General features: G+C 34.3%; 1 protein-coding gene across 5 annotated transcripts in view; it reads right to left on the minus strand.

Annotated features, from left to right (window-relative positions):
• Window positions 1-26,226, minus strand: part of PSPC1 (paraspeckle component 1) — a 58,387-nt gene that overhangs the window by 12,162 nt on the left and 19,999 nt on the right. The window contains exons 7-9 of one of the 5 annotated variants that reach the window (XM_062487587.1): window positions 18,400-18,457; window positions 14,155-14,324; window positions 10,496-10,972 (exon numbers count right to left, since the gene is read on the minus strand). The exons of the other annotated variants lie outside the window; for them this stretch is intronic. Coding sequence (XP_062343571.1) covers window positions 10,787-10,972; window positions 14,155-14,324; window positions 18,400-18,457 — 414 coding nt within the window. The 3' untranslated portion in view covers window positions 10,496-10,786. Of the gene's footprint in view, window positions 1-10,495; window positions 10,973-14,154; window positions 14,325-18,399; window positions 18,458-26,226 lie in introns of those variants that run through there. 5 annotated transcript variants of the gene reach the window in all.

The raw sequence follows: 26,226 nt of genomic DNA on the forward strand, positions 1-26,226 counted from the left end.
ATTTTCTATAACATGCCTGAAATTTTTAAAGGAATTTGTCTGATAGTACAAATGTAACTGGTTTGTATTTTCTCTGTTTATTAAGTCTCTACTCAAACTTGCTCAGATCAATACATCATTGAGAATACAACTTTCATTAATGAAAAGTAATATTTGGAAGTGTACTGTAATGACTGCACAGGTATGAACTAAGAGGACTGCAGCTGATAGGAGCAAATGCTGATTTATGACGGCACCACTCTCAACCCACAACTGTGGTGGCTGTCACTACCTGAGAGAATTTGCTAAGCAGAGAAGATGTTGAAAAGACTGAAAAGCATCTGTGCAGCCATGAATGAGCTTCATTAACTGAGGCACATGAAGCAACTGCTGAAACAACCAAAGGCACTACCATATTCCAAGTCCTGAGAAGGCTGTGACAATCATGCAGCTGTACACACACCCACTCAGCAGACAAACTTATCTAAGATGCTGACTCTTCAGCCATTCAGATTTATCACTGTGGCAAGATAACTATGTTCTTCATAAACTTAAATCTTGATAAACCTATTCTTGGTTTGCCACAATCAAGGGAAAGATGACATTTTCCTGCCATAAGAGCAGGAGCAGATTTGGGCAGCATCTGTTTCTAAGCAGGAGCTCTCTGAACTCATGACAGAAGTCCTCTACTGGAAGCACCAGTACTTAAGTTATACATATTTGAACTTCAGTCCTCTTGCAGGAAATTTTGACCTGTATATTTAGCCTTTACCTGCATGTTATTAATTTCACCTCTGTTACTTTTAGGTTATGTAGTCAAAAAGTAAAGATACAAGAAAATACACCTAACTCCCCAATAACATTACTCATCTTAATAAAACACAGGCTTTCAGAATTACTTTTTCTATTTTCTATTAAAGCATGTATTTTATTTGAATGTTTACACTGAACTAGTTTTGTTTATAGCAGAACTCCAAAACAACATTTAAGAATTTTAGATGAAGTTTATAAAAGTCATATTTCAAGTTTTTAATTCTATTGTAGCTCCCAAATTCCTAACAGCTGCAAAGTGAAAGATGAGATCAAGCCACATTTTTCTGATTTTCTACAATAGCATCTCCCCCATCTGTAAATCCATGAAGAGCACTTATCTACTTTTAATTTTCTGTATTAGTATTTGCACACACCTGTGAGTTCAGAAAGGATAACTATCTAATTACTGAGCAATTACACAAAAGAGAAACTATGAAATTAGTTTAATCTAGAACAGAACTTTTTTTGCCCCCCTTAGAAAGGACATAAATCCTTTTCTAAAGGAACAACAGGTTTAGAATACATACATGATATATACTAACAAAACACATATGAAAAGGTATGTAACAATTTGTCAAATCATAGAACTCTTTTTTATTGTGCACCTGACATCTTTCCCTTACTTTAAACCATTTCCATCAAATTTAGTGTTAGAACCCCCAAATAAAGTTTCATACAGCTCATATCTTCCACATCATCAGGAAAATGTAGAGCCTTTTACAATGAAAGAAAACCTAGAGTAAAGAAAAGGAAACAAAATCCTAGAAGGAATAGATTAGGATGATTGGAGCAGGCCAGCGACAAGCATCCAATTTTTATGATTTGGCCCAATCCTACAGTCACCTTACATTCTCACATCACTTCTAAAGCTTGGCAGAAGCTTGCACAATTTCCAACATAACTGTAGTGCAAGGTTAGAGTTAAGACACCATGTCCTCAGTGTCAAACCAGTAAAAGATTTAGAGCTCAAGACCTCTAGTAAAATAGTTTTCCAACATTCTTTAAAGACACACCATTTGGCTTCCTTCACCCTGGACAGTTTTAAATATACAAGACAGTTTTAAAAAACCAGTAAATTTTTAAGCAATCATATAAAGAAGATTCTACAATACCAGTTTTCCCACACAAGACCTCAAGAACCAAGCAACATACAGTAATCAATCCTTTACCCTCCCCCATATATCTAAATGAGCACTTTCAAACCTGTGAGTATTTTTGTGATTACCACAGCAATAAAGCAGAAATGCAAGTGCACCATCAAGGTTCTGGGCCCCTGAGTTCTAATACATCATTATGCACAATATGTATCAACTTTTATCCAACCAGGTTTAAAGGCACAACAATGTATCATCAGTAACTATCAACACTTGAATTACCCTATTTCTGATATTTATGCTACAAGCCATGATCTCCAGTAAAGAATATGTGCCTAAACTAACCAATTCTATTTTTACAATGTAGAAATGAGCTAATACTTGTAACTGGATGAAATACAATAAATTATGTTCCTTTTTAAATCTTTGTAACAAATGGGCCCAATGTAAAGAGTAAAATATGCATGCTGAGGAACATAATGCAACTGAAAACAAGAGAATGATTTCTCCACAAATCTGTGCTTTCTCTATCCCCACCCCATCCCAAGGGGACTGCCTAATTAAGTATTTAAAAACTACGAAACTCAAACAAGTTATTTCTCTTTATGTTTAATACAACTTGTAGAGTTAAGAGTACTATTCAGAGCAAGCATCAAGACATTTGAGTTTCATTTACTGTCTTGTAAGTAACACTCAGGATTAAAACCAGACAGAAATTAAACATTTTCTGTTGTTATTCAAGGTTGAAAACCTTGAATAATGACTCTCAAGTGTGCTGTAAGCAGAAAAAAAGTCTAGAATAATCATGCAGAAAGTATATGCATGCAAGTGACTTTATTCTCCTGAGTCAGCTGTCATTTTAGAAACACTAAGAAGCATCCAGGACTTCCATTTACTTTCCTAATAAACACTTTTTCATAACTTGATACTTTTTCCCCATATAAAATAGAAAAACTGTATTTTGCTAAGAACATGCAGAGTAAACAGAACACAGAAAACAAGTTTATCATTTTAAAACCCTCCTAAACAAGTGACATAATACTAAACAAATGCTCTGGTACCACCCTCCCCCCCTCCCCCATCTACAGACAGTTGCATTCATCAATGTGAACAGAAAATGAAACTACACAAGTGTGATGCAAGAATGATGCCAAACATGCATTAAGTGGTACTACAAAAACTACACAAAGTATAACATGGCAATAATAAACTGACACATATCCAAAAATAGTTTTAGAAGTACAGCCATCCCTGCTGCGAAGTTGACAATTTTCACTTTTAAACCAGCAATTCAATAGATGACAATTCTTTCATACATTTTCTTTCAAAACTCTGAACATTCAGTTTTTGAATTGCAGTAATTGAACTCTTAAGACACTAAGGCAAAAACTTTATTTGCATGATTTGGCACAGCTCTGGTTCTGAAAATGCTAGATGTGGAACTGCTACTGCTACAATGCTGGAAAGGTTAAGAAACACAATGTTCCACACTGAAACAAACTGGAGATGAACTACTGTTTCATTATTACAGGTATGTCTTCTGGGAAAAGTTTTTTTATTTGAAGTTGATTAAAACTGGAGCTGTGGCTTACCTTTCACATGCTCTTTCCCTTAAAAGCAGAACATAATACATGGAACAACACAGCGCTACCATGTCAAAGAATGAAGAACGTTAGCATTTTAAAAGACAGCATTTCCCATCTTTGTAATGGCAGTTTACATATTTTCTTCCAAGAAAAAGTACATGTGTATAGTCTTGCATCTTTTTAAAGCAACTGTGTGTATTATCTCTCCTGGAGAAATCACGAAGAACACTATTTTCCATTTTTTTACTGGCTTGCATGTAACCTTCTTGGTAACTGTAGAAAGTGAACAGACAGATCAAGCTCACATAAAATTTGGCTCAACATTTTAGTGTACATTTTTTTCTTCATTGCTTGAAACACTCATGCTCTTAGACCAGCTATCACCAAGAATGTAAATTGTTATTGTAAAATAACAATTGTTATTGTTATGCAAAACATTATTCAGGCATCTAAAGCCCTCAAAACACTTCTTAGCCATTTGTTCTAGGCTATGTATTTCTTCCAAACTCACTTAATAAGAATGTTTATTAAACTAGGTTCTTTGTCTGCAGCACAAATTACCCTATGTATGCGCAGGTAGGAAGAGTCTTGCTCTACTGCCCCTCCTTGCTCTTCTTTCTCTCCACACTGAAATGAGCAGAACCAATAATTTTCACTGGGACTCCTTTACCCAGGTCTCCTGCTCACTGCCTGGGGACATAGAGGAAGCAGGACCAAACAGCAAGGAAGGCAAAAGGCTGTTCATATCTGCAGCAAGGTATGCACTGGATTGTTTTAAATATGCACGTAAATATTTCAAATTCCCATTAGCATACAAATACTTAAAACATTTGTAAGCAGCCTGGAGGATCAATTCAGCTGGCAGTTCAAATACCACATTCTACAGGACTGCAACAGCTGCTTTATGCAGTGTTTTTTCATGCAATTTTACACTATATGAAAATACTTTGAAGTCAGTAACAATAAATAAATTTGGAAGAATAAATCCTTTTTTAACAAATAATGAACAGTAATGGAACTTCTTTTTTTAAAGCAACACTTCAAAAATGACCAGAACCATCAAGAGCTACCAGAAGCAAAAAGAATTACAGTAAACCCTTGTGTTTTTTACATCTTTTTTAGATTTATTTTCTCTTCCACCTTGCTTAAGTATATGCAGTTATTTAAAGCGGGAAAACATGTTTTGCTTGCGGCTGGGTTGCACACTGAGGTAACTTTGGGGATTTCTTTGGGAGATGTGTTTTGCTTTGCTGGGGATTTTTTTCTTTCAAGTATTAACTGACAATAAAATTAGTTTCCCTGTCACACAAAAAATTGATTATAGTGAATTAAGGCAAAAAAAAAAAAAAAAGAAAAAAAAAAAAGAAAATGCCTTAATCCCATCACTACTAATAGATATGTACTACTTCATTTTCCTTTACCATGGTCTTCTGTTTGGTGCTTCTGTGTCTATGATGCATTCAGGTTTAAGACTGGATTCTCACAGGTTTGATGAAAGGCTAACAACCTTAAAATCAGCTGTTACATACTTACATGGTGTGTACATGCTGTATACAGTTGCTGTATTCAGCCACAAAATCAAATCCTATACAACAACTTCATAAAAACAACAAAGAAGAGATATATCCGAATTGCAGTGATCCCACCCTACAACCCAAGAATGTAAAAATTTTTTTAGAACATTAATTCATTTCAGTGTTTCTGCTATACCTTGGCCATCTGCACAAAACTAAATTCAATTCAAAGAATCCAACACATGAATGTAACTGGTATTTCCATCTCTTCTATTAAAAATCAGTTGGTTTGTGGTTTTCATGTAGAACAAGACTTAAAGTTATTTTTGGAAATCTGCTGTAGATATAAAATTAAACCACACTTTTCTCACTTTTGTATGTTTCTTTATTCCCTCTCTCCCATTTTTTTTGTTCCATTTACATACAGGACCCTCCACACTTATTCCTAAATCAAGCACTTAACATCCCGCATACAATTAGCATGTAAATTCAATCAAATTATACAGCTATGCTTTACTCTACAGAAATTGAGATATAAAAGCACACTAGTAAATCCAGGAATAATGGAAGCTCTAGACAAATAATTTACCCAAACAAATGGAAAAATCTTATCCACATGTGTACGCAGTAACACAGTCCAGTTCCTTTTGAATTTCATACCTATAATTATGAGCATTTTATTTTCCACTCAAGGGACCACATACAAATCACTTGAGTTTTTACCCACATTTACAAAGTTGTGTTTTTTCTTTCAATATGATTTGCGTGTATAATAATCAGAGGGGTTTTTTTATTTTTTTATAACAAGCAGAGGGTTTTTTTAATAGTTTTACCTGTAAGTATGCTGTGCTTATCTCTGAATGGTTTTCCAAATAGCTCCTTTGATTAGGATAAAAGGGCTGCTGTTCCAAACAAAAGAAAGTTCTTGCACTGCTTTTAAGAGTCAGGCTGAGGTCATTAATAAGGATACCTCCAAACTTCAATTATATTAACTTTCAGACTATCTTAAGGAAGTTCAGGATGGAAAAGACCTATTAAATCTATCCCACTGAAAATGAACACATTGAGGGTTTGCTTCCATGCATTTAAAAACATAAAAAGTACCATTTTAATGAAAAATTATTTCCAGTTTGTTTATTCTACAAGTAGCATTTTAGACAATTTTATAACTAACTTCAGTATAACATGGATTACTGTGAAAATACACCTGTCTACAGGTGTGGTTTTAAAACTACTTCATGGGAAAATACCCAAAACTATAACAAAATGCACTTAACTGGTGAGATTGCTAAAACGTTATACTTTACAGTGTATCTGGAAAGGTAACAAAAGATAATATAAAAACAATCCCATGGGAAAAATTAGACCTGAAATTAGGTATTCCAAGTTTTTAGTCAATCCCCTTATTGTTAGTAAGATCTTACATTTCAGTAAGTGAATTTTTAAGAAAGAAAGTGCTTTCATGTTACTATAGTTTAACATTTGCCACCAAACTAGCACTGAATACCAATAATCTAAAGTAGTAATGTCCAACCTCTACATTTCCCATAGGCCATACTCACTCCCTTCTTACAACTCCCGAATCAGGAAAGTTTGGACTGATATTCCCTCATGCTAGGAGTGAGTTAACAGCTCAAGGAAAGCACCAAACTCCAAGGTGAGCATCTTAATAACAATACAGTGCCTATATCAATAATTTGAGGGCTTCTGAGAAGACAAATTGCATTGGAGATATGTGCTCTCTGAAGTCACCCACTCTTGGCCGCAAGCACAAGCTAACAAGATGCTGCATGCATAAAACCACCCATGGATATGCAACACTTCAAGTCTCAGGAATGGATTCTAGAACCCTTTCACATTTGTGGTCCAACATAAGCTGACTCTAGTTGCTACCCTGCCTTCTGTGCTATTTTAGTAGTTTGATTACACTTTAATTTGACTTGGGAAAAATCATGATCTAACTTGTTATAAAAAATAGATAAATTAGGAAGTAGGCAAAAAAATTTCTTTCTGCAACATATTGAAGTGAAACGAACTTCGTGCCACCAGAGCACACTAGTTAATCACTGAACATCTCACCTCCAAGCATATTTTCTCCCTTCAAAAGGCCTACAGGGTTTTGGTTTTTACTTGAGAATCTGCCTTTAGATTGGTTATTTCAGCATTTTTGAGCCAAGTTATCACAAGGTAGATTGCAACTGTTTAGAAATATGTAGATCATAAATGTCAACAGTGTTTGTGTTTAGTACCTTTCAAAGAATTTGTAATTGCAAATTATTCTACATCTGAAATCAAGAGAGGAAAAGAGGGGAATTAATTTGGTATAACATTTTAAAATGTGGCAGCATACTTTAGATCAGAATGCGTACTATGTATATTATGCATTATGCTTAAAATTACATTAATGCAGTACTTAGTTCACACTGTCTTCTTGCCATCTATTTTAAATTTAGTTTTAGTAAGAATCTCCAGCTTATTATATCTTTATGTACAGCTACATAAAAAACCGTGGACAAGAAATAAAACAACTGCATGTCAGGACTTTTCTTTCTAGCCACAGTAATTGGTGATTTTCTTAGGAAATAAATACAGTAAAGTATATTAGGATGACCACAAGTTTCCCAAGATATGATTTATCTAAGAAGCACTGGTCAGAATAGCGTTTAACTTAAATGGAATAGTAAAGCTTTGTTATCTTTAAGCACCAACATTGTAACTCACAGGAAAATCAGGCAGTTTAGGAATGTGAAACTTCAGGAATAATGTAAAAGCTCAGTAAGTACACTACAAAAGTGCACCGTAGTTGGCAGATTCACTCACATATATTCTAAGCCTATTTGTTTCAGCGTAGCATATAGCAGAGTCAGGACTTCACTGTGCTTTCCAGTCAACAGTGCAAATGTAGTTAAAAACTTGAGTGCATGTGTATACAGAAAATATTATAAACTGATCAACCAGATGAGGAGCAATAAAAATTGAACACTTTAGCAGAAGGGCAGAACCTTCATGCTGGCCACATCTACGAATTTTTAAGAAACAACTTGGGACCATTCCTTTTTTCACAAAATTAGGTGTTTATTGTATAGCTAGGATCAGTTACTACCACATTTGGCAAAATGAGAAGTACTGCCTTTAGACTTGAGCCAGGCAGCCCAAAGAAAACTTTTAACAGCTGAACTTATCATTGTGTCATCAGCTGCAAAAGGCATTCTTCATTAACTCTTTACAATCTGCCAAAAATAAGTTTCATTATTTATTTGTTAGGACCTGGTTCATGGACATTTTAAAATAGGTAAATGATTTTCTGCAGAAAGGACAGCTGGCAAATCCACTGCTACCATGCAGCAGAGCTATCCCTCCAAGTCAGAGGTTTACAGGAAGGGCAGGTCATAACTGTGGAATGACAATCACTAATGTTAAATAAAATCTAAAATAACTTTCAAATACATGCATACCTCCACCAGCTACCAAAAAACACAGTGCAACAAACATGCACTTAAAATAGCATGAAGATGGCATGGGAAGTATGAACCACTTCTGCAGATTCAGTATATTTATTGTTCTTCTGAAACATACTCAGATACTACAAGGAGGGTTTATATAGCTAAACAAATACACAAGAGCTAGCTAAAAGGCCTGAACAACACAGACTTTCTCCTTTGAAGAAAATGAACCAGCCCTTTGAATCTAGTTTAATTTGTATTTAAAATATGCCCTGTACAGCTTCACAGTAGAGAACTACCAATTCACACCAATACTTTCTCAATCCCCTAAAAAAAGTCATGTACAAGGGCAGAAAAGATGAGAAAAAAGGTAAACTTAAGACACCTTACTAGATACCAATGTAAACTGCATTTTTAACTGAATGAAGGACACTAGAGCAGAGAGCTTAAGTAGTTGCCATATGCAAACACTAGTTTATAGCAGTGAAAAAACAGTAATTTTACCAATTCTTGAGGTTCACGACCAGTGTGTCAAGCAAAACCATTTGCCGTTTGGTTGAGGTTTATTTTAAGAATGAGTGCTATAATGTGACACATATACCATGGGGAAAGAGTATTTCAGACTCTAAAGATAACTCAGTATTGTATTACAAAGTGTGGCATGTATCAAGTAATGCAAAAAAGACAATCTAAAGGAAATCTAAAGGAAAATGCTTTGCAGGTAGAGATGTCACATGTGAGGACCTACACACTTAGTTACACTAAGGTAACTCCTGAACTGAAGGAAAACAGTATATTAAGCCATATAACACTGTCAATTTAAGTAACAGTGTATTTCCAAAATGCCAGCAATAATGCAATTTTCTTGTTAACTATTTGCTCAAAATTCAATCCACCAAGCCAATCACAGCTAGATTAACAAGTAACACACAAAAGCCCTCTGTGCTGCTTGCATCCCATGCTCAGTTATGTATATACCATTTGGATGTTACTGGGGTACCAGGTTATTTCAAATCAGTTTTTAACCAGTTTAGTATCACAATTCATGCAGGTAAAATTTAGTAAGGTCTACCTCTGAAAATGTGAGTGAACTGATAAAAAAGAACATTACTATTTTCCAACTATTTTGCACAGGAAAAAGAGTAATAATAACCAACCAATATACCTACTTATTTGCCATTGCAGGAATAGAACCAATAGGTCTTTTCCATCATCTTCCAAGACTGACAAAACAGAATCATAATAAGCTTCCTAATAGTTTTACTCTCAGTTTTATCTTAAAACTCAATCAGCAAATCTACCCTGAAGTGTGCTGTAAATGGGCATTTTCCAAATTCTTTGTTCTGTAAAACTTTTCTGAAGAATACTCGCATGCAATCCTTCTAAATGCAGATTACTCAACTGTAAGTGAACACTTATTTTCACAGGAAAACATGTATTTGCTCCCTAATCAAAGAGTTACTCATTGATAACAGACATGTTTTTATTCAAACCAAACACTGGGGGAAATGTATTCTTAATAATGATGTGCAAATGCAGCGGAAAGCTTTTGACCAGCGTGCAGAAATGTCTCCTTCCTTGCAATGGAAGATACTTTTACCATCAGCAGAACACAAAGATGTCACAACCCATTTTCTCCTCCATGAATATGATTTAGGTAAATTCACTCACACTGTCATGAATAAAGCATACATAGAGACACCTTTCCAAAGATTTTTTTTTTTCCCCCTCCTCAAGTTAAATTTTCTAATAAATTGTCTGACAGATAACCTCTGTTGATAAGACTACTGTGACTAAATTTGCAATGGCGGATTGAGATGCAAGGACACAGTATCTTCGAGAACACTTTGTATAAAATTTTATGCCCTTTGAAAGTCAAAACAAAAGCAGGAGTGTTTTAAGTTTCTCATAGTATGTACTGCACCATGCAGTTTAGCTAAACACTCACTATTAAGAATGGAACTTTCTTGACACACCGTAGAAACTACATAAAAATTAAAATTATGCCACTTATAATTAAGCATAAAATTATTCTTACTCGGTATTAGTAATAACATTCCCAAAATCCTTTCCGGTGATTTTTGTTTTATTGTAATCAGATAACTGCACGTTTTACAGCATAGTCACACATTGTATTTTGCTAGAGTCACAAACACATTGCCTTACATAATGATCCGCATCATTTCTGCTCTATACTACAAAGCCTATGACTGAATACAAAAGAAGTTTTACAAAAGAAACTGTTTTAAAGGCTACAATAACAATAGAACCGTTTCCAGATAACAGCTAAAATTATAAAGGCATATCACTGTATAATTTTACTGGAATTTCTAAAACAGTAAGGAATGAATTAAGATTTAGTATCTGCGACGCTTGTTAGGTCCTTCAAAGTTGCCCCCTGGATTTCCTCTACCAAAGCCACCAGGTCCACCACTCACGGCACCTACACCACTCATTGGCGGCTGAGGAGTTTCAGAGCCCGTTCTACTAACCAGAGGTGAACCCATCTGGGATGGGCCTCCTTGAGGGAATCTCTCATTATGCTAACACAAGTCCATTTGGAACATGCCAAATGTGAGTTACAACAAAAACCACAAGTGATGTTGTCATGGAGTTCAGCAGATAGTCCAGCAGAATCAGGATCACACATAGAAGGAAGAAAGGAGCAATTCAATTAGTTATTATGGAAAAAGAGCTGGAAATTAAAGAGTGCTAACGTTATGCTCCAACTTTGTAAAGCAAATTAAAAACTAAAAACAATACTTAAGACCAACTCTGGTGCTGAATGTAACTTATCCTTACAAGCACATAGAAGCAACACATATTCTCTATGTAACAGAGGAGACAGCAAACAGTTTTATATCTGAGCCCTATATACCAACTACAAAGCTTCGCCCTTAAATAAATCAGAGATACATTGTCAAACTAGGAGGGGACGAAATCAGCTTTTGCATTTCTAGGCACTGCAGATTTATTCTTTTAATAGCCTTAGTACTTCTATACCCACATATTTATGGATATTTCAAGTCCATGCGACCTGGAGTTAGCCTTTTGTATTGGAGCTTAAAAGATCTTTAGTTAAGACTTTTAAAATTCTGAAATTCTGTCCAAAGAAAACTACATTAGTGACAAAATGCGCAATTTTGGACTATTGCTAGATTATTAAAAACTCCATATCTAACTAAGGCTCATTCTGAAATATCAGTGTGAGATAAAAATCCAGTTATTATTCCATATTTGCTTTTCCTTAGCTCTATGCTTAATATTAACAAAGGTATATATCCTTACACAGATTTATGTGCTTAATTTCTAAGCAAAAAACATCCATCTGAGCACTTACAATTCAGTGTTTATGTAAGTGCCTAAAAACAGAACTCCACGTGGAGAAATTACTCAACATAAACCATTAAAAGCATGGAAATATAGTACAATCTTATGTGGGAATACCTCCACATTCACCAGTTAAGGACAGTTACACTTTCAGAAGAAATTTCTTCTGTACAGAGATCTACATCAACTCCCCAGGTATTCAGACTTCAATAAGGACATTTAAGACCAGCACTTTATTTATATGCCTTAAACAGGAAAGAATTCTTCTGAAAGCCTAACTCCAGTAACAGTTGTAGAGTTCAGCAGCTCTGCAGTCTGCTAATTCATATATATATATATATACACACACACATATATATATAAAACTAACTAAATACATAACTAAACCCCCTTAATTTTATCTATGTAGTTAAAAGTACATGCAACCTAGATAATGGGTGATATGTGCATTGTTTCAAGTGTAACACTGTATACAAGAAAGGTTACTTCAAGAGCTGCACAAAGATCTACTAGGGAGCTAAAGCATTTTTAACTCTGTAGCACTGGGTAAAAACTGTTTTAAAATTATCTTAATGCATGACAGCTTGTTAGCAATGTATATGAATTTCAACAAGTAACTTATCATATACTCCTGATTGGTTTTAATATTTGACTTTTGGATAAAAAGTTAAGTCCTCTTTCCAATAAGGACTCCTCTTATCAGCTAGGAAGAAAACTGCTGTAATTAGCTACTTGCATTATTAAGTGGGGAAAACTAATAAAAGTTCAAAAACAACCCAGGTTTCAAAAGACTGCAATGAAACAAAAGGGAGACTGCTACAACTTTCTCTTCAAGACTTCAGACAAACATCCAATTAAAAACATTATACCTATGAAGATTATAGATTTATATAAAGAATACTCTTCATTTCCCTCAGTGGAAAATAACTGTTATAGTGTTTTAGTAGATAGCCCTTGAAAGATCTTTAAAGTATCTTTCTAACAACAGCAATAATACAATAAGGCTATTCCCTTTTGTAGGGGAGTGACCCCCCAAGTTAAAAACCTTCAAGGACCGAAATGAAGGAAAAACTAAAATCTAATTAATTGCATCCTTCAGAAGCATGCATAAGAAAATGGAAGGAAAAAGAATTTTTTTAAACATGCATTTTGAAGTGTCAGCACATTTCCTACATTTCCATACCTGGAATGACTTTTTGTAGAAAAACAACAGTTCAAATTAGATACTGTGATTTACAATACCACGTTCTTTTCCCTACCTCTTTTTCAGTGTCTATATAATCACAAGATAAAGTTCTCAAGGTGACCAGTAACAGAGTGGTCTCCAGCAAAAGCATTTCCAAATCCACAATTTTATGAATAGCATCCACCCCACTTTGTGAGAAATGACACAACTGATAAAATAAGCTGTCTCCTATGATGTGAAGTAAGATCATCTCCATTTTATCTGGCAAAAACCAGACCCACAACGTATTTTGTGCAAAATCGAAATCTCATTTTTTTCTATGAAACACAGGATTTTGTTCTAACTTCATTATACAGATTGCTCAATCACAGACAGATACTGTTGAGAAGGTATAGCTAAAAAAACACAGCTACAAAATACTGCTGTGTTCCAATAAAACTGTAACAGAATAACTGTTAATACTATATATTCCTTTAGATCACACCACCACTAATCCAAATATCTAGTAACAGACCAGCACTGAAAAAATATGTGAAAGTCAGATATCAAATTATATAGTTGTTTCTCTACATAAGACATTACAGCTAGGAAAAGTAACTGGCTATGAGAAAAAAGCAAGAATGGCTAGTGCTTTAACTGCATCCCAATGGCCTATCTGCTCTCCATTAAAAAACCCAGACATATAAAAGACATTCCCTATTACCCGTGGCAATTGGGCAGTATTATTTTTGTTGTATTGATATAACACTTATCAATAGCTGTTGGCTTCTGATTTTCTAAGTGGCATAATTACTGCCAATCTCATGCGCTTAACAGTGTTAGAAAAGAAATACAAAGAACACTAAAGTTGTTTTAAAAAATTAAATAGTTTACGCAAAGATATCTTCACACTTTGCACTTTCCAACATTTAACGGTTCATCAAAAAACCCAACAAGCTTATTCTCAGAATTTAGTTTTACTAAAGGAACAGCAAAACTCTAAATTTACAGGTTTTCATTCCTAAGGGAAGTAGGATTTTCACAGTAATACCAAAAAAAGTATTTTTCTTTCAGGCTGTAAATTATTTGCATGAAAAGGTTTCACCAATTACTTTTAGCAGATCTGAAACATGTAACATATTTTTCCTCAGCGTGAAAATACCTTTGGTAATAAAAATGGGCCATGAGACATGACAGCTATTCAAAGGAATTAAATTTGTGATACATTACCACTGTTCCATTATCTGGCATCATTGGTGTTCCCATATTTGCAGCTCCTTCTGGTCCCATGGAAGGACCAGGACCCATTGCAGGGCCAGGTAAAGTTCCTCTGTTGTTCATATTCATACCCATCATTGGAGGAGGGCCTTGGTTACCAGCAGGTGCTGGGCTAAACGCATCTATGCAAAACAATCTATACTTAGAGCTGTCCTATCTTAATTTTACAAGAACAAACAAATAGTTTACAATATTTAAAAAGCCAAATGTACAAGACTTCAAATACTTGAAAAGAAAATTCTTTGAGACTGTACATTTATCTCAATCATCTGCTTTTAAACAGATTTTAAATAATCTCTATTATTCTGCATTGCATAATTTGCCTCATGTATATGAAAATCCCAACCTTTACAGCTAAATATAGCTGTACAGTTTCTCTGCAGGAACCAAAGTGTTCATACTGCATCTATATGGAATATGCACACCACAAATTAACAAATATCTCAAGTGATTTTACAGATATTGGCAGCTATATGGCATCTTGGCTCTTTAGGGATCTTAACAGACAAAATGGACGTTTGCAAGAAGTCTTCTACCAGTACTATGTTAACTGGTATAGTATACAGTAGATTAGCCTAAGGTCTAAAAACAGTAACAGAGATGGTACTCAACTTCACAATAAATTATTTGTAATATAGAATAAATAAAATCTCACATTCAGCTGTAATTTCTTATGGTACAAGTACCAGAAAACTAAGTAGGTTTTTTTTTTTTAGAACTTGAAATGACACAACAATCTCCTCCAGAAGTCTGAATCAAAGAGATAGAAGAAGAAAATCTTGAAAACATATTCTGAGGAGATAATTTAGCTGTAGTATTACACTAAGAAGCATCACTCTGCCAGTACTCCCTAACACACTGAACACATAGGTAAAAATGCCTTCACAGTATTTTTGCATGTTGCTGTAAGAAAAATTTCTGATTATCTACCTCACACCTTACTATTATGACGTATCAACTTCAAGGCTGGTGGGGATGCATTCCTTCCATTCTGCACAATAATGTGTTCTTTTCAGCCCAAAGTATGCATCCAAAATTTGATAATGGAACAAAGCATACCTCTGGAATTTAGTGTACACTTCATGCATACACTTTCATAATATAAAGAAATCTGACACGTTGCTAGACTAATAAGCCTGTTGTTTATATTTTTAAAATAAACCTTCTCACTTCTCGCCATAACTGAAGTTTTTTAGTAATTCACATATAAATAGACATCATTCAAAGAGGCCACTTTGCACAGATACAGTACTGTGACTATCTGCAGACATGCACAATTACATCTTGATTACTTGCCTTGAGAGCACCATGTCACAGCAGCCAGTGAAACCATGGCATTCAAGATACTGCTGCTAAAACTGAAGACCTGGGTTTGATCATACACATTAGGCCAACCACAAACTCCTTAGCAAAAACCATGCACGCTACACAGTAGCACATGAGAAGTGCTAATAAACAAGTTTACTACAAGGGACAGAAATCCTGTATTCTGGAAAAGCAGAAGTCTTGGATCTTAGTAATGAATAACTCCCAGGTTTCTCCCTGTAACACTAAGTCAAAACAAAGGTACACTCAGGATGTTTCTTATGATCAGTTCATGCAGCAGGTAGAAGACTAGGCTACAATTCAAGAAATTTACAGTAGCATATGCTCTAAAATGTTTTTTACTGTCACCCATTCAATTAGATATAGAAGGAAAGTTAAGTCTAAACTGCCTATGTAAGGAGAAACCTTTATTCTCAGAGCCTAGAGGCACTCTGCAGGACGATCATGATGGTAGCAGCACTTAATGCAGGCAGTAGTACCACTAACTAAATGCTAAATTACTTGCTATTGGTTTGCTTATCAGACTAATTAAACTGAGCCAGGTGGCCACCCACAGATCCTGTCACTTATCTGTCAACTGCCACTAAGTTCTAGTGTTCCATATCATACAAATGCACCCAGGATGGCAGATAGCAACTTATACTATCAAACCTCTAGGATACTGATCCTGTTTCAGGCAGAGTCAGATCTGAAAGGAGCACAACTACACAGTATAATGTAAGGAGACAGTGCAGTCCTGCACACTTTCAGTGAGAGGCCACAACAGTATATTAGCTGTAAATCAAAGGTCCTCCAAAATCCCCCTATTTTCAAAGCAGACCCCAAGAGCTTGTCCTTTCTTTTTGGTGGAACACTGATGTGAGGAGTTAATTTACAGCACCATGTTCAGCAACAGATGGAAAGCAGTCATTAGTGTTCATGCCACAGTGCAGACACTAAAAAAAGTCCTTTTCTACAAACTGAAGGGCTGAAAAAGCCCACTCTAAATGTTTGAAATGCACCAACAAGAAAGTCAATCTTCATCAATGAAGAAACTGCTCCCCCAAAAAACCCCCTTTTTCCATATCTAAGTTTATAATCTGCACTTAGCACTATGGATCCAGTTAAATGCTCTGATGAGGTAAACATATTCTCTCAGAACTTGTTTGTCATAGAAAGCTGTAAAAATTAGCAGTTTTGCACAAGTCAACCCAACAAATCAAACCTGTCACAAAGGTACTCTGCTTTCTAAGAAAATTATCATTCAGGAATTCCAGTTATTGGAGATATTGCAGCTCCCTTTGTCCCCCATTATAAAAAGTCACAAATGGCACCTGTAAAGGTCAGTTTAAAATGAAGTTACAATCCAACAGATATATGAAGAAACAATGCTACTGTCAACAACTAAATATCTACTATTTAAAGGTCTACTGTAAAGTTTTGTGGTCAACTATTTTGGTCATACCAATGGAGTTACTATGCTAGAGAAAAAACAAAATCTCTATTTAATGAGTGAACTTAAAATCCAGCCTCTGCAGAAATAAACACCACACTTATTTGCTGTGGATATTTTAAAATAGCAGTTCAGTGTTACTATAACTTTTTGTAAAATTATACCATTTATTTCTAGAAGTACTGAATTTAAAACCAAGTCGCAACATAAAACTGAGAAAGCAAGACCAACATCACTGTTAAGAACTGCAGTAAATACACTTTAAACCTGTATGTAAGAAGTGTATCTTGTGGATCTGGACAACTGGCACATTATCAATATTCACAAAGTCTTCTAATTAAATGAAATTTTCAAGTATGATGCAATCATATACAAAAGTACAAGTAGAAAATTTAAAAATTAAGCCTCTATGCTTCAGTTTAATATTTGTAGATAATTCTAAAGAAGGACATTGTGAAGTTATTTGTAAATAATTTTTATCATCCCTTAAAGTACAAGCCTCTTTCTGCTTTTCAGCTACAAATGTGTCTCAATAAATGCAAGGAAATACTGAACAATGTGTTTTAATAGCTGAAGCAGATTCATTCCTCTATAAATTCACATTACTCAAAAGGTCAAGTGAAATGTTTACTATGTTTTGTATACTTCCAATTTTGAAATATATGGAAAAATAGTTTTATTACTTTTCATTTAATTACCACCTTAATTTATTTTTAATAACCATTAGGAAGCTTCCAATAGTTTAACAGTTCACACAGTTTAGTTAGATTTGGTGATTCTGAAGAAATATTTTAAATTTAATTCTTGTTTAAAAGCAGATATTCTGGAAAAGTAAGATTCCAAACAGTTTCAGGGTGCATATATGGAGCAAGCACTAATTATTAGACTTTTCTAGGTTACACAGTAACAGTTTTTAGCAGTGAGTGTATTTTAAGTTGCAAGAGCCACCTGTGAATATTTGCGAATAAGAGATTTGGAGACAATTGCTAGAACACCAAGCAGATTGCTCATTTATCACACTAAGTACATCAAAAAGAACATGCCAATTTTAACCTTTACATCATTTCACTGCATGCACTTGCAGTCACAATTTCTTTGAATAGGTAGTCCCTCCAAAATAATGCCAAATATTTTTTGAACATAAAATTCCTCTTTTGTATCAGATAGCTCCCAGAGCATCACTTTTCCCTGACTTTTGTTTCTCCTAACTTGCACATAATTTTTTTGCCACATACAGTCAAAGCAATAAAATAAAGACATACCAGAGTAGGGGGGAAAAGCTGCTTGAAAGCAAGATATATGTTGGTTTTTTTTAATTTTCCTTATATTGCTTACTCCTTTTTAATCAGTTGTTACTAATTAATAGTGCTTGAGTAACATGTACAGTCCCAAAGAAGAAAAATTTACATTACAGAAGCCTTTTTCCTTCAGATCCCTACCTCCCATGTTTATTGCTCCACGAGGACCCATATCACCCATTCTCATTTCCTGTTCTCTCTGAAAGTAAACATAGTTTTCATGGTCAACCTATCATTCTTATAACTTAAAACATTCCCATTTACTCCATGAAAATAAAAATGTTAAAGTTTCAAAAGTTTCCACTGATTAAAAACAGTGCAAGGAATTAAGTTAATTGTACTTCTGGTTTTTATAGTATCAAAGGGATGAATAAGTTCAATATAACAACGTTGCACATTTTAGCATATTAAAGATTAAATATCCCAAGTTTCATTTATAACATGTAGCAGTCTCAAGCTCCCAAACAGTTATGTGATCAACTGTGAATGAATCCATTTTCATGTAGTGTTTTTAATTAATAACTATATTTCTATTTTACCTGTAAAAAAACAGGTCTTATTACACTACTTGCCTAAAGGTGGTTCAATAATATTCAATCTGATTTCATGACTCAAAAATACTTGTCTTGACTGAAAACCAAGCCCTGATGTATTACATTACGGTACATAAATTCAACCTACTAATTCATCATTGTTCAAATAGTCTTGACTTAACATAGTGGTGGTGTATTTTTTTAATGAATTATACTTTGCTATTGATGTAAATTCAGATACTGACAATCCTTTTGAAACCAGCATAAAACTGTAGTATCATTAGAAACAGTAACATGCATTTACACTAAACAGATAAATAATACATCAAATTGATCCAGATTCAATTGATGCTCGGTCACCCAACAGCAAAAGATTTCTGATACTACTAAACATCAAACCCGGCCTGCTGTGAAATGATACTCAAAGGATAGTATCCAGAGTGGCAAAAAAATCATCACTTATGGGAAAACAAAATACTCTATCAGAGACAATTCCAAGGGATTTTAGGATTACACTTTTCATCAAAAAGATTAAACAGAAACAAATTTACAGTTCAAAACAAAACATAATGAAATTTATAAAAAAATTATCCTTAATTTTCTACAGGAATATTAATAAGTATTCTGCTCTTGAGTAAACAAGTACACGTGCTGAGAATCAGAAAATTAAAAATTTACCTCATTCTGAAAAACCACTCCACTTATGATTTAAGAGCCTAGAGTTCAGATGCACTTTGAAAACAAATCCACATACTAGGAGCTAAGTCTGTAAGCAACTTTTACAAAGAAATATTAATAAATCAAAATATATTCATAGTATTTGTACAGGTTCACAAAAGTCTGGTTTGGCCAATCATATTTGGGATGCCAAAACATGAGTCTTCTATCTTCAGCCACGTGAAGCAGCAGACACCACTATCTGACAGAACAGAACCAATAGTTTTATAAAAATATCCTGCTATAGAAAATTGCCACAAGACAGATGATAAAGAACTCTCAGGTTCAACAACTTTGTTTGTTGTAACTCATATTAACCTAGAAAAAGTACTTAACATTAAGAAGAGTACACACTCTTTTCAAAATAATATATCTTAATGTAGATCAGAAAAATGAGGTCTAGTAACTAAAAGACACAAGCAGGTTTTAAAGTCCAGCTAAGAAAGGGCACTGATGGAACACTAAGAAGGATTTCTTTTTCTGACCCTAGAACCCATGTTAAAAATTTATTAGAGAACACACAGCTACTTTGACAGACCTCTCACAGTAACATCAATTGACATTTTAAGTAACACCAGCAGCCCCATGGGGATTAACCATGCCCATAAACTGACATGAGTTAGTCACAATTCAGCATACAACTGTGTCATTAATCTGCTTATACACCTCAGTCTTGAAATCAGGAAGCAGAAGGCAAAGTGGTGTATCCTCCCCACGGTCAGACCCTAGCCCAAAAGAATAGGAAAACACCATGGCTATCAGTTCACACTACTCAGATTGTGTGCACACATGCACACCTATAGGCTTGTGTGAAAACCAGACATGCCATGAACAGCTGTGAGAAACTTTTTCACTACAAAGTAAAGTAATTTACAGTAGGCAGAAGCCTTACTTGATTCATCTCAGGTTCAACTGCAAATTGGTTGGTATTTGCTTTTTTAATGCGACAAGTGCCATAATGCAAGGCTAAGTACAGTACTAGCTATATAAGGATGTCAAGTACAGAACTGTAAAGCTGCAGCAGTTACTAGAACTTGTTTTCTTTGTAAAGGACAGAAGCATATGCAAGCTCTGATGTACACTTTCTTTAAAAAACACACTAGCCTTCCACTTAGCAATCTACCATTTTTCCCTGTCTTGAAATGCTACCAGCCTTCAGTTAACTGAAGTACAGCAAAAGATGGGTAGAACCTACTTCAACATTTGCAAAAAAAAACCAAACCAAAACAAAAACATTAAGTAATTATTTGCCACTTTTTTAGCTTTAGTGTTGAATTATTACAGTATAAAAAGCATTTCAGGTATAGAATCAAGATCCATAAATGTGCCTTAAGGTCTCTGCTGCCTATTACTTTATCAACACATTTGCAAGATTAAGATGCTGCTGCTGCTTATAATTATTCCTACTGTTGCACGTTCAAAACACATGTTCTCTCAACTTTTCAGCATGAGAAAATTCTTCAGTACTTTTAATACAGATTTAGCAACTTTACACAACCTGTCAGAGAAAATACTCAATTTAAAATGTTAACCAGCAGCATATAACATTAAAGTCATTAGATGATTGATGTATTCAAAAATTCTATCTGAAGAAGTCCTGGGTGGTAACAAAAATTCAGTCTTGCCACACACAAATCAAGTCCTAGACAGCTCTTTACTATGTGAGCATAAACATGTTACTACAGGTAAGTTAGGTCAGCTAGTCCATAGGTTTTGCCCAAAATATAACAGAAAGTAATACCAACAGGCAGTTTGACACAATAGCTGAACCAGCGCTGGTTGGTGATTCCAGCCCACCTGAGAGGTTCATTTTCAGGCACTCAAGCCTTTTGCAGAGTTTAACAGTGATAGTGTTACCTTCTCAGCGCTTCTTTTCCTCACTATATAACTTCCCATTCTTCTTTTCAGCAGCATCCTGCTTCAGCCCGTTCCCCAAAGCCACCCATAACTAAACAAAACAGGGAGTTCAAACTGAGCAGCACAAGAACAGGGTTAAACTCTTAAGAGAAATATGTGGGGTGATAAAGAACCTCTGAAGTCACCCATACCTGGGAAAACAATCTTGACAGGAAGGGAACAAGAAAAATGGATGATATGGTATTACAGGGGGAAGAGAAAGCCATAAGACAAAGAAAGAATGTGCAGGAAAATGTAAGTAAAACTTTGTAAAAATCAGAGAAAAATATTACCAAAAAGACGAAGTCAGCAAACAAAAAAATGTCATATTGTAAAAGCACTGTTTACACAACTCAAACCTTTCCAAATCATTTCTTGCTAGGATTCTTGTAAAATACTTCAGAACTTACTAATGTAGACAACTTTCAAAAAGGTCCAATTCATCTGAGCAAACTTTTAGAAGAACTGCTATGATGGCAACTATAGGATTACACTTACTAATTACTTTAGACAGAAGCATTAAAAATTGTATTTCTCACAATGCCAAATAATTTTAATGTCAAATGTAAAAAGCAGACCTACACCAAAATATTGAATACAGTTTTCAAAATATGTATATTATATTTAGTATATTATGGATTCTCCCCTTTTTACCAAATACTTGAAACCAGTTTTCCAAAGTATTTGAGGTGTATCATGTGCTATGTTCTTACACCTATCACCACTGATAGAGCAGTCTAAATATACAGAGAACAGCCAAGATGATTCTTCTGATTTTGTTATACATATTATACTATTTCTAAATTTGTTCTAAAAAACCATGAAACTAAATGTTTTAAAAACAGTACCTAAGAATTTATGCAGGTCACACTGACAAACCAGCAGTACTTTTTTTCCTTAAAAATTGGCCTTGCAATTGCAGCAGCCCAGCAAAAATTAATCTTGTTTCCAAGTGATGCAATATTCATGGTAACAAAGTTGTCAAAAAATTATGGTATGAACAAAATATGGCATGGAAAATTTCAGAACAGCAAAAAAAGCAAGGTATCTCAGAAATGTTATGATGACAGACCATACAGTTTTCAGTGGTTTGTGGCCAGAAAAACATGCAATTATTTACTCACCTTTCATAGTATAGAAACCACAATAATGCTAAGACGTGGTATCCAAAAAATGCCTTAGCAAGAAAAGAACACTTTCCCCACAAACTTGACAATTAATAGTTTAATTGGCACTTTATCTAGGTTGTGTATGTAGAGCAAAATGTAATTAACAGTGCTGTTGATTCACACTTGTTTTTACTAACATGAAAGCTGATTTTTATTCTCTGATTTTTATTCGCTAACAGACTATATTTGTCAAAACAGGTATGACACTTCTGTACCTCTTACTAGAATTCATTACTGCCTTCTAGTGTGGTTTATTTCCTTAAGTTCCTTCCGGAAAAGAAACATTTTTTCCAAAGTCCTCTTATGGAGGCCTAAGGCACTTAAAGCTTACATAAATTGTTATTTACTGAAAGACACCTGTATTTTAATGATGTAAATTATACAAGTTATTCAAGCTGCTACTTAGCAATCAAAACTAGAATTTAGGGGATACTTTTGATTGTGCATTATTGTTTCTTTCCTCAGAATAGTCCATTATTTCACTCCAATGACTGGAAGTTAAGAAGTTAAAGTAATAAAAGGCTTCTCTTCTATCCACCCCTCTACGGTTTGCTCCTCAACTAGAATCTCTACATAAGACCCAAAAGTTACAATATCCCCACACAGTTCATATACAATATTAGTAAGTAATTTCAAATTAAAAAGAATTATCTTTCAAAAATCCAAGATTTGTAATGTGCTCCTGAGCACTGAAGTCTAAATTCAGAGCTGATCCCTACTTTGAGCTGGGCACCATACTAGATGATTCCAGAAATGTCTTCCAGCCTAAACTACTCAAAACTCTATGAACTGAGTGATCACGCTCACCAAAGAATCTAGAAAAATATCAACTCTTACTTCACACAAACCTCCACAAATAAATAGGTAACAACTAAAGTAAATGTAGCTAAAACAAAGAGAATGCAGTAAACTACAGAGTCCTTTTTTTTAAATAGGAATCCTAATGAAAATAATTTTCATTAGGTTTAACAGCTGTCACCAGGACTCAATCTTACAAAAAAAATAATAAGATAGCTAGAAGAGATAAAGGCAATTTACTGCTTGCTCCTTCAAGTCATGAATAAAGCTAATGGAGATGACTCATTAAGTTCCAAAATTAAAAAATCCTAAACATTAAAAAAGTATCACGTCGGTAAAATCAGGAATACACAGTGCATGAAATACAATCAGATACACATATTCCAAAAATTGGAAAAACACTCCTAATGTTAGTAAAAGCTACAATTATAGAAAAAAAAATTTTATTTGAAGAGGGGAATTTCTCTTAAAACTAAGAGCAAAAATACAGGGATGTATTTATGAAAAACCTCAATGAACTACATCTTTGTTCTCTTCTTTTAGTTCTGAGAACAAAAGTCTTCAAATTCTGTGGGGTCTCATCTTCTATCTGCATCAGCTGCTAAGGATAGTCCTCGGCAACTAAATCCCACAGAGAAAAAGCAGGCAATTAAACAAATGTAATTAAAACTACTCGAAAGTATTTAATATTGTAAATTGAAGTTATTCTTTAAAAATATTTTTTACAGTGAACTGTTAAACAGCGGTGAACCACCCAAAATGTTTTGGTTTTGTCACTGTCTCACAGCTTAATGCAAAACCCAATCTGAACTAAAGTTAGCTTCCTTTCAATACATCAATCCTCACATGATGTTTAAGTCAGGTCTAAACTGACAGTTTTGGAAAAGACAGTTTAATTGCACTAACACGACTCTCAATACAAAGACCTCTAGGGGATACATCACTAACTGGAAACAATAATCCCAGAGATTAAAGAAAAGGTTAATCTTAAAGGTTAAAGACAATATTTAATACACATGAAAGCAACAGCTTTGTTTTACACAAAAAACTCATACTTGCAGAATGCAATACAGGTCAAAATTCAAATTACAATCTAACTTGTAAACAAAAAAGAAATAGCCTAAAAGAAGCCAAGCTGTACTACGGAACCTATTCTGTTGTTACAAAACTTGGTTCCATATTCCAATTTGTATCTTTTCTGCTTCATTGTTTTGTCTTGTAGTTACTTGCTCCTTCACTGAATTTTAATATTGCATTTAAGACACTGCATTAATATAATTTGTAAGCTTTTCTCCCATCTCTCTCATTTCCATTTGTTAAAATACAGTAAAACCTTATATACACAATTGTCTATAAAATTGACAAAAAAGGTATTTCATTTTCTTATAACCTGAGGTAAAAGTTATTCATCACCCCAAAAAAATAATAATGTACATAGAAGGCAATATCAGGCCGTAAACAAACTGCATACATATACAGTAGCTAGCAACAAAATCAAAATATTTAATTCCATGCCTCCAATCATCATTACATCATTCAGGTAAAGAAAAATCCTACCATATCCCTTCACTGTATACAAAGCACTCTCTTGAGGATGTAACTGCAAAGAAGGATACTTTTTCCAAATACCTCTACTGTCAATGATTTGAGAGAAAACAAATACAGAAGTATTTTGGCAAATTTCCCCCTTGATTTAACAACTAAGAAAAAGGTAAAAAACTACTTTTCAAATATTTTAAGCTAAAATTAAAAAATAATTTTTCATGAGACAAAGGTGCTTAGAGAAGGTAACCACCTTCAACACATTTGGAAATCTTTTGAAAAATGAGATCCCATTGTATCAATTCCCTTAATAGCAACTTTCTCAATTCTGCCAATTAATCTGGTTCTGCTGGAGTTAGGAGCCACCTCATATTCATGGAACCAAAATAATAAAAAACATTTCTCTCATTTCTGTTAGCTTCCATTTTTCAGTAACAGTAAAAAAAAAAAAAATACAGATTAAATACAGATCAGTGGCTGAACATAACACAAATATTTTTTTCCAAAGGCACTTTACTGTTTACTTACCCACAAAAGTATTTTCTAGAAGAAATATGCAGCATATCACCAAGTTCACAACTGAGACATGTAACAGTTACAATACATTCACAATCTATTCACATCTTCAGAGGCATATTAGAGAATTTCATGCAGCATCTTAGAATTATTCTGGTTTTAGATGAGCTGAAGAAATGTCAAGAGTGGATAAGTATCAAAACAGACAACCTGGCAGGCTGTAAATGATTTTAAAGGCACTCCACTGTTTCCCATGGTGGGGGTGGACTTGTTCCAGCTTAACTGGTAACCAAGACTGAGCTAACTGTACCCTCATACACAAATGCACTAAAATACTCAACTGAAAATCAGGTGTTACAGAACAATGCTGCATTTTAGATTTCCCAGAATGATACATTTTCCATGCACAAACCTCAAATTCACACAAATATTAGAAAGAGTAAACACTGGATGAAGTCAAAAAAAGAGTTTTCCCCAAATCAAGATTGAAGGATAAGGTGTAATGAAAGTCATCAATCTTTACTTAGCAGGTAAATTAATCTGCCAAAAATACCCTTTATCATGGAATGTTTATATGAAAATCTACTTCTTAGTTGAAGTGTCAACTCTAAGACTGCAAAATCAGCTTAAAAGTACCACTAGTTATAGCCACAGTGCACTAAATATGACTCTTTGCCAGACTTCTCTATTAACAATTTCTCCTCACCAAGTAGATGTTATATATGACAAATAAATTATAACATAAAAACCAGTCCAATTGTAGTTAGTATCTCATAATTCATTTGAGTTACCAAATG

This window comes from Cinclus cinclus, chromosome 2 (genome assembly GCF_963662255.1).
Source record: "Cinclus cinclus chromosome 2, bCinCin1.1, whole genome shotgun sequence".
Classification (NCBI taxonomy): Eukaryota; Metazoa; Chordata; class Aves; order Passeriformes; family Cinclidae; genus Cinclus; species Cinclus cinclus.